Source organism: Morone saxatilis, unplaced genomic scaffold (assembly GCF_004916995.1).
Source record: "Morone saxatilis isolate NCDOM2014 unplaced genomic scaffold, NCSU_SB_2.0 Contig24, whole genome shotgun sequence".
Lineage (NCBI taxonomy): Eukaryota > Metazoa > Chordata > Actinopteri > Moronidae > Morone > Morone saxatilis.
The window spans coordinates 14,252,554-14,262,862 of record NW_023339807.1 but is presented as its reverse complement, the minus strand read 5'-3'; the positions used below and the strand labels follow the sequence as shown (position 1 = coordinate 14,262,862).

Genomic DNA, 10,309 nt, shown 5'->3' with positions numbered 1-10,309 from the left:
CTATCTATCTATCTATCTATAGCAAAATGTGAAATGTCTCCATCAGAACATTTTAAAGATATCTTGGCTGCATTATTCAAATCAAACATTAACTAAATGATCAGATTAAATAAAACCTGTGCTGAATCTCTATTTGTATTACAATCCTTTGCTCACAAGGCCTGCTGACAAAATAAAAAATCTCCTGTTTGTCCCAAAAATAAAGTGAGGTGCTGTTAGCAAAGTGTGAGGATGACACCAACAAGAGAACACCCAGAGCTTTCCACTTTCGGCTGCAATTCACACTCATGTGTGCTGCAGTGAAATATTGTCCCTTCCATCTTTAGAAATTACTCTCACATCTTCTATTTGATAGAGACACAGTGAGTGACTCGCTGTCACTTTGGCACTTAGTCTTTGCTGGTAGATCTAATTTTGAAAATGGATCAGTGCTTCCCTCTGCCTCTGAAACCGTCAGCAGACGAACATCTACATTCCTGTATGTGAGATGTGTGTTTCTGTGTGTTTCTGTCCATATGTGTCTAATGTTAGGATGTGTGTGCGTGTTTACATGACCTCTAATGATGATGAAATATGTTGTTAAGGTTGTAGGTTATTTTAGTCATCTGACAGTTGTTGTAGAGGTAGTTGTATGTTGTGTGTGTGTGTGTGTGTGCGTGCATGTGTGTGTGTTTAATTGGACCTCCCTGAGCCAGTCTCCAGGTGACGGAACTCATCTGCTCTTCCCCTGATTAAGGACAACAGATGGACTGGTATCACAACACACACACACACACACACACACACACAGGCCACCACTCACTCACCACCTACACACAACACCACACATCACACACACACACACACAGACAGAATACTTCCACAGTCATGAGTCATCATCAAACACATTGAAGACACACATACTGTACAAGTCATGTGGCCTGTAATCAATACCAAACACACACAGAGTGGAAATATATCTGGCCCTTCCAGTAGACGTCCATGCATCAAGCTCAAATGACCCCTCAGTGCCTCAGTCAATACAGTCTTCATCATCACCACCCTCCTCATCGTCCACCACCATGCCTTTCTGACTCTGCACTGTCCTCCTCCATCTGTTTGACTGACAGAGATTATAAGTTCATTTATTTAACCAGCAAAACCTAATGAGATTTAAAAAAAAGTCTCATTCAAGAAAGACGTGGCCAAAAACTAACAATGTGACCAGCATAGAAATCTGCTTTCCTGTTGCAAAATGAGTCATATTTGAAAATAAATAATATATAATTCATGAATATTTTTACTCGCGTTGACTCACAAGAAGACTGAAACACACACTGACATATCACATCTTTGAATAAGATGTCTTTAAAGCACATACCTTTTAATGTAATATCACTGTAAGCACTAATTTTATAGAAAGAAAGAAAGAAAAATGAAAGAAAGAAGAGAAACTAATCTTTCCTTTTTCTATCCTTGATGGATAACATTGACATACTGAATGCATTTCAGCACTCTGTAAGAAAAAGGTGGATCGATAAGTATCAAAAATACATGAAATGCACATATTTGAGTATTTATTTTAAAAACAACTCTATTTATTATAGTATTATTAATATTTATTTGCATTTAGATTGTTTTAAATTCACATTTTGTCTTTATTTTATTCAACATCATCTCCCCACATTGTCTAATTTCCCACAGATTCTGAGTCATTATCCATTATCCTCAAGTATCAACTTAACAACTCAGTGGGACCAAGTCTCTGCAACAACAGACCATATTAGCTCCAATAAACTGCAGTGGCGGGGTAGATAGACAAACTCTGTGAATACTTGATCTTTAAGTGGTTTATCTCTGTAGATCTGAGTCATCCACTGAGCTTCCTCTAACCTTTAACAGATGTTCAGCAACTTTCCAACAGCCCTGAGTCAGTGTGTCCTGCAGTACACCTGCCTCATTAAAACACAGCAGTACTTGTAAGGACACAAACGCAGTAATGTGTATTTTCTCACACTCTGGGACTAATTAAATCATATTTATACGATGGCATCCAGCTGATACAGTGCGTTTCCCTCAGATTATGAACCACAAAAGCTGCATTCACTTTAAGCTTCCAGGCTGTAGTTTATGTCAAACTAGACAACAATGTTTTGACTTTAACAAATTAAATCAACAGAAAGCTTCAGTTAAACTTGTTGTCATGTGCAAACACATCAGAAGCATCTGCTTTTGAATATTAAAGTAAGATTATTAAACTTGGGACGGAAAGGGAGACGGGATCAAAAGAGTGTGAGGCTGAATAAATGAAGTCTACACAGCTGATGACTCATTAACTTCTCAAATGATCTTCTTACATAATATCGACACGGAGCGGAGACAATCCTCGATCTCGCAGTAAAACTTGTCAATGAACCCAGTGTGACCCTGGAGCAGATATTACTCTACTCCCATATTAATCCGGCACTCACTGTAAAACACTCCATTTGGTCTACATCCATTTGCCTTCAGGGCCACATTAATGATAATTACGAGGCTCTCAGCATGCTGGTTAATAACCCCCATATAATCCATGTCATCGAAGTAAAAAAAAAAACAAAGATAGAAAATGCTTAGCAGGTGATAAAAGAAGAGGGAAACCAAAAAGAAGTATACATGGACTCCTAAAACAACCAAAAAAAAACCAAACAAACAAACAACATGCACAATATGGGACAATATTTAAAATGCACAGCTGAATCAAATCGACGAGTGCTTTAAAAAAAACAAACATAACAATTTCCATTCTTATCTCCCCAAAACATGGAGACTCGCTTCACACACACAGAAACTAACACACACACACACACACACACACACAAAATGAAGAGAGAAAGAGAGGAAGGAGGAGAATGAAAGACAGAGAAAGAAAGAGAAAGAGGAGGAGGAGGGGGGGTGATAACAGCTTCAATAAATCATCCGGGCCAGTCGCCGCTCCCCGGGGATGTGGGATGGATTAAATTAAGCACTCCCTCTACCCGTGTGTCTATCCATCCCTCCATCTCCACCTCTCTCTCTCTCTCTCTCTCTCTCCCCGCGCAGTATAAATGCCAACAGCTGATCGCGAGACGGCACACTCACGGGAACACCTCGCGGAAGCTGCAGAAAGAGAGAGACCGAGGGGAAGAGAGTGAGAGAAGAGAGAGTGAGAGAAGAGAGAGAGAGAGAGCGAGAAGACGAGAGAAGAGGGAAGAAGAGAGAGAGAGAGAGAGAGGAGGGGGATGCTGTTGATCCACTCGGCCGCGGGGAGTCTTACTGTGCTTTCTACCGACTTGGAGTGGGGTGTAAGTCCGTCATTAACGGGAACTAGGGACTACTTCTTGCGGCACGGAGAGGGAAGGACAATGCCCCGACATCTTTATCAAAAAGCTTCCAAAAAAAAATGTTCCCCTCCGTTGTTTTATTTTTTCTTCGAATCCCTTCCCTCTCCTTTCCTTCCTTCCACCTTCCTCTTCCCTCTTCTTTAACAGGAGGGCTGGAGAAGCCGTCGCGCGGCGCTGGCAGGGTTGCCTTCCAAAACCCGCCTCTTGTTTTGTTTTTTGTGTTTTTTTGGTTCAACTGCTTCACGAATCCTTCTCTGCCCGCGAGCCACAGAGAACCCCCCGAGGCACCCCCCTCCCCCCCCAGGAGGGAGCTGTCCGGTGCTGAAGTTGCATTTCTCACCTTTTTTTCTTTTTTTTTGTTGTTCCAAGGGGGACTAACGCGGGGAGACAGCCGGGGAGACTGACACAGGAACAAAAAAGAAATCATAAAATAAGCGGTCAACTATTTTACCGGATCAATTCACTGCTCGCGCTTCCCTCCAAAACCCCCTGAAGACAATCTTCCTCCCGGTTTTCCCCCTTCATCTTGTTGGTGTGTGACGGGCGACTCACCGAGCACGCTGGCCAGGCCGTCGGCGATCGGCTGTGTTTGTGGAGTGTGTGTGAGTGTGTGTGTGTCGGGTGTCGCACCACCATGCCAAGGTCTTTCTTGGTGAAAAAGGTGAAATTGGATGATTTCTCCACCGGGGCGGATTTGGAGAACGCCTACCGGCACAGGACAGACCTCAGCCTGCGGCTTCATGACAAAGGTAGGTCAGGCTTCCTACACACGCAGCATTAACAGGTGTCTCAAAAAAACAAGTCGCTCTGACAAGAGGAAGAGAGGGAGGAGGAGGAGGAGGAGGAGGAGGGTGACAGGCAGGGGAGCCTAACGAGGCTGTGTCCAAAATAAGGCGACATCTATGTGACTAAGAGGTGGATTTTACCTGTTGTGTCCTGGAGGGATTCCCTCACTGAGATTGTCCACTGACCCCAGTGGTTGACACTTTGGTGCAGACCTGAAGTGCTAGTTGGTGCAACTCCTGACTGAAGAGACTACTGTTTGGTGTTTGAATGAAGCATTTTATTCCCCATGGCATCACCTGTTCTTAAAATATCCTCTGTAGCCTTTCCATTCCAAACTCCTCCCAGGGTGCTGGGTACCTGTAGGGTGATGTGACTGTACTGGAAGCAGACATGCAGCCTGTAGTCACTGATTACAGCACAACAGCAGAAAGCACAGTGCTATCACGTAGCTGTTACCGTCCTCATGGGTAATAAAAGCTTTCAAAGCCCCACACTAAGCAGTCCTCTGCAAAATAAGTAATTACACTTCACTGCGGAGGACTGTAAGAGCTCAGAGAACAGGATGAGGTAGGATACGGTTAAAACTGTGAAGAACTGCCACTCTCAGTAACCACTACACCCTCCTCAGCGAGCGTTACCACACCACATAATCTAAGGCTTTATTTACAGGGAGTGTAGAAGCTTAAACGGACTTGATTTTAAGCGTTTTGGGTTGGTTGTAGGAGTTGAGTTGCCACTGGAGCAGAAAGGTCACTTGAGAAATCAACTAAATCCAGCACGTCCCATGTTTAATCGATTTTGGCTCATAGTCAGCGGGGACCTTTCCCCCCCTACGCAGGCTAAGTAAGGTTAAAAAGAGATAAAGACAGGACAGTGCTTATTAATATCTGGTCCACTTCCTCTTGGTTTGGTGGAATTAACAAAAAGAAAGGCTCGGTATAAATGTCGTCCTCATGAGGACCTGCTTCTGCAAGTTCACTGGGATGCTGTTTAAGATGTTGCATGAAAGCTCTTCCTCTTGTATCCTACAGGTTGGCTGTAGATGTTTTACACCGAAATTAATCTGACAAAACATAGTAACACATGATGTCTAATAATAGTTTATATCATTTAATCCTCCACTGCCAAATTTCTCCACCAACCGCCTCCAGGTAGAGCACAAATAAGCAGCGGTTTAGTAATACTTTTATGTAACAATGCTGGGACCAGAAGCCTTTGTGTTTTCCTGACTTGATCGCGTAAACCAATTTGCCCCATTGCAGGCTCCTATCCTATGTTCTGTATGGGGATCTTTATCTGTGCTCCGTCTCCAGGTATATACCGGTCCCCTTTTTGCGGTGTCGGCAGATTTTTGCACAACAAAATAAATGCATTACTCTTTGTGCACCTTCAACAGCTGCAACAAGAAAACTGGATCAACACTGACACTCCTGACTGGAGTCACAGTCGAGCTGTTGAATATAAGTTAATGGGAACAGAAAGTAACATTTCTATCCCGAGGGATTTGAGATGTTGGGCTGTCTTGGTATAACTGTTGAGCATGGATTCAAATGTATTTTTAGATTTACTCTTTAGGGCTAACAAAGCCGGGCTCCACTGCAATTATCCTGTGGACAGTGTGATTCATTTTGCTCTAAAGCCGTGAACTTCCTCGCACCCTGAAACTGCGCGCATCACATTTTACATGGACAACCAGAGATGCCTTTGCCACGGAAATTCAGCCACTGCATCGCTTCCGCCCCAGTGTCATTGACACGACGGTGCACATCAACATGTGTATTCTGTGTGTGGCCTTGCCTGCATTTCTCTACTTGTAAAGCAAAAAGCTGTCAGTGGTGTATTTATAATGTCGAGGTTAACAAGCCCTGCTCGGCCTGACACGCGATCTGCCGCCTCAGCAGCACCGTGTAAGGCTGCCTGTCCTGGCCACCTCTTGTCTCCCTCTCTAACATCTGATGATAACTGCCTAATGCAGCTTCTACATACAGCACAGCACATGCTCTACCCACAACAGTGCTCCATGCTAGGAACAAGGCTCTGCTCTTGGAATAATTTATATCCCACTCGTGTTCTGTGCCTTGTGTGTGATGGGACTGTGTATTCAGACGGGACGCAGTTGCAGATATGTAGTAGCAGTTATCGTATGGAGACAGATACTGTATGTTGCTTCTGAACCTTACTCCAAAATCCTCCGAGAGCCTGGATGAATAATAACAACGTCAATTTATTAAAGGAGAAAAAAGGTGTAGCACCAGATATTTTGACGATGCTTGTGATGAACTGTGATCGCAACAGGTTTCCCTTTAACTAAAACATGCATAAAAAGGTCCAAAAAAGACACGATATCAGTCTTGATATAGTGCAGAATAGCTTTTTATTATTTCCTTGCCTACTTTCCTGTGTATCTGTGGTATGTTGTTATTTGGTTGGCTCAATATAGATGTAACTTCTAACAAGTTAAATTAGGAGTAGGCACTGGGTTTATTTCAGGTGTATATAAGATAGAGAGAAAAAAAGAGAAGGGAGCCTATATTGCTACTATTCAGTATGCAATGTCACGGGTTGTGTTTATGGATACCTGTGTGCAGGGACAGTTAAGTGTGCATTTGAGCTAATAACCCATCAGTTGTGTTTATTCAGACCACCAAGCCAAACCTTCGCTGTCACACACACGAGCAGAAAACAACACGTGTGTAATGACACACTTGTAGATCCACACTCAAAAACCATCAGTGAACCAAATCTAAAAGTATTTTATAATGTATAATGTGTGTGCCTGTATGTATTGATGCTAGTTATTATGTATTTATGTACACTACTGTACGGTACATAATTATGCATTTCTATATTTAGCAAATGATGTAGACACATGAAGACAAGAGGGATTAGTAGCATCCTCCAACCTGCTCATATACATCTATACTGTTTCGGAATGAGTTTTAGTCACTGTGTTTTGCCTAAAAAGCTTGGCGTGCAGGTCTTCAACCCCCCTGATCTGTAAACTCCCCCCACACTGTTGACTGCACTGATTGAGCCTGCACAGCAGCCTCGCTGTCACTGTGCCAGCCACCTGCACTGCACTGGATCTGTCCGTGGTGCTGATGCTCATTTTCACACTCTAAATCAGCTTTCTCAAGTTCAGGGTCAGCCTGTGTGCATTTCTCTTTCACAGAGGAAGTGTTTTAACTGCAACCTTTGAGAACTGAGAGGAATTATATCGCTGAATTGTCTCCGGACTAATACTGCAGGATTTTTTCACACTCTACTACTGGCCACAGGTGTGCAGGAGAGAGACAGATGTTCCGTGTTACAATAAAATACTCTCACATATGTTAGAAGTTGTTAAAAGTAGTTACAGTTGGTGCTGCTTTATTGATGGTGAGAATCGTCCACTTATGCAGGGCAGATGCAGGGAATGGGGCTTGGCCATGGTTGCTGCAGTATTACTCCAGGGCAGATACGTACTGGAGGACTGTCACTGTATTCTCTGGACTTTAGTTAGTGTGGAAGTTTTTATGGGTTCATTTAGAGTGAGAGGAGATGCCTTCTAAAAACAGCGTGGTGCCTTTTATCGACAAAAACAATACTGCATATAACCACAGATGCTCTTGTGGTTTAATGTACTGCAATCACATATAAAATTACAGACCCAGAATCCGATTTTACTGGAACCTTCTGTTTGTTGTCATCCTCGGTTTTCTGCTCTCTCAGTTTAAAGGAAAAATGCATCTGGTTTCTCAACACACCCCGTCTGTCATGTAAGCATTTGTGTCCAACCATAGCACTTAGTGAACAGCTTAATGGTGTTTCTACATACACATACAACAACATGTTAGGAACAAGACTGAATGAACCAGACCTTTGGAATATTTATGTCGACCCATCGTCTCTGTGTTTTGTTTCATAATAAATGCACTCAAGCGGGATGCAGACGCAGGAAAAAAACACACCATACAGCTGTATAATGCAAGCTTTAGATCAGTTTAGGGTGTTAACATCACCAAGCAAGCACTTCTTTAATTCCACCAATTCAGACTGTGTAATGCTGGTCAGTATACTGAATCTCCATCATTACTGTCTCTGTGAAGAAAGATAGGCTCGAGAAAAGAGGACTATCTGATTTCACTCTGCTCTTCCTGTCCAGCTGGCTACAGCAGTCTAATGGCGTTAATCCAAACTTTGTTCCCTGTTGTCTCCCTGTTAGACAGACGTGCAGTAGCGAATGTCCTTTTCCTACTGGTATATGAACCAAGGGTCTCTGCTGTGTTGGGGGATTTTTTTGCGCTTGAGCCCCTCTGTGCCTCTTTAAATCTTAATATCGCACATTTTCTTATAAGTTATGTCATGTCTACATCAGGGACGATCTGTATATCTCTGTTTCCCATGCTAGGCTTCAGTGTAAACCCATTTTATTCCACCTTCCACCAGAGTGTTCTACAACCTAACACTGTTTTCTTTTCCACATCAGCTGGTTACATCAGCGACTACATCAGCCCTGTTGTGTACGATGGTGAGAGTGACAGTGGGATCAAGGTGCCCTCACCCGACCCCCTCTATGATGGTATCCACAGTGACTACGGGGCCCCTGACTCTGAATCCCCTGACAGTCCCGGCTCAGAAATCACTGACGGTTACATCAACGGAGATGCTGCTGTGAGTGAGGGTTACACAGTCGATGCCTTCTTCATCACCGATGGCCGCTCGAGGAGGAAAGCTCTCAGCAGTCCCAGGACCATCCAGAGGCACACCTGCAACGAGTGCGGCAAAACCTACGCCACGTCTTCCAACCTGAGCCGGCACAAACAGACACACCGCTCGCTGGACAGCAAGCTGGCAAAGAAATGTCCCACCTGCGGGAAGGTGTACGTGTCCATGCCCGCCATGGCCATGCACCTGCTCACTCACGACCTCAAGCACAAGTGTGATGTGTGTGGGAAAGCGTTCAGTCGACCCTGGCTTTTACAGGGCCACATGCGCTCTCACACGGGCGAGAAGCCGTTTGGATGCGCGCACTGCGGGAAGGCCTTCGCAGACCGCTCGAACCTGCGCGCTCACATGCAGACCCACTCGGCCTTCAAACACTTCAAGTGCAAACGCTGCAACAAGACCTTCGCGCTCAAGAGTTACCTGAACAAGCACTACGAGTCTGCCTGCTTCAAAGGCCCCTTCTCTCCTCTAGGTCCCCTAGATGCATGACCCCCCTGCATAGATAAAACAACTGACAAAACTGCAGACATAAATTACCATTATCCTTACAGACTGACCTGCAGACACAAACAATCTATTTTTGGTCAGAATATGACCTTGCTTTCCCGCCTTCCCTTTCTCTCACTTGCCCTTCACCTTGCTTTCCCTTGGAGCCTACTCATGATGATGAAGATGACGAAGATAGCACAATTTTTCCTCCTTGAGTTTTGCCCACTTAAGGATTTAACTGATGTACGCATGCACTTCCTCAAGAACTGTTCACCTCCTCTTCCTCTGTCTGTTCTGGATAGAGACAATAATACTAAAATGGCTTCCCTCTGGCATCTAGATACAGTACGGCACCATATATTTTGGGACACTGATGGTGATGAGGACGACGACAAAGACAATAGTAAGCCTATAGCTACTGGGTTCCTTCCTGCACTGAAACACAGTGAAAGAGTTTTTCCTTCTGATTTTGTTTTTTGGGGGAATAATAGTAATAATAATAGTAATAATAATGATAATAATAATAATAATGTTCTGCTGCACCAAGTGACCATATTCTCTCCACTACTGAGGTAAAAAACACTATTTATTTATTTATTTATTTATTTATTTATTTATTTATTAACTTACTTATTTGAGCATTTTTCCTTTTTTATTTGTTATATGTTTATACTTGATTTGATAACAATGAAGTGATACCGTTACGTTATTTGTTGCACTTTAATTTCTGTATATGTATGTAGGATATTTGCCAACCTCTTTCTATCACTACAGGCCAAAGCATATGTCACTTTTTTTAGTACTATTTTTTTCTATTATGTTGTTTATCTTTTTTCTTATTAACGTTTTTGCATGCAAAAAAAAAAAGAAATCTATGCCAACATCATAAAAAGCTTATGATTTTTGCCAAAATCCTATAGATAGAACCTGAGGGCAATATTTTTCTCTTGGAGCCTCCGTAGGACTCTTTAAAAGCAATAATCACC

General features: G+C 43.2%; 1 protein-coding gene across 1 annotated transcript; it reads left to right on the top strand.

Moving 5' to 3' along the window:
• The first annotated feature begins 3,690 nt into the window (after positions 1-3,690).
• Positions 3,691-9,889, top strand: LOC118335438 (transcriptional repressor scratch 1-like). Its single transcript, XM_035671717.1, has 2 exons — positions 3,691-4,090; positions 8,596-9,889. The coding sequence occupies exons 1-2, from the start codon at positions 3,976-3,978 to the stop codon at positions 9,321-9,323; spliced, it is 843 nt and encodes a 280-aa protein (XP_035527610.1). The 5' UTR covers positions 3,691-3,975; the 3' UTR covers positions 9,324-9,889.
• Positions 9,890-10,309: the final 420 nt, after the last annotated feature.

Bases quoted from the DNA above. Each gene is read 5' to 3' on its own strand.
- LOC118335438 (XM_035671717.1), top strand. From the start codon at position 3,976: ATGCCAAGGTCTTTCTTGGTGAAAAAGGTGAAATTGGATGATTTCTCC. The intron at 4,091-8,595 runs GTAGGTCAGGCT...TTTCCACATCAG, and splicing joins CCTGCGGCTTCATGACAAAG to CTGGTTACATCAGCGACTAC.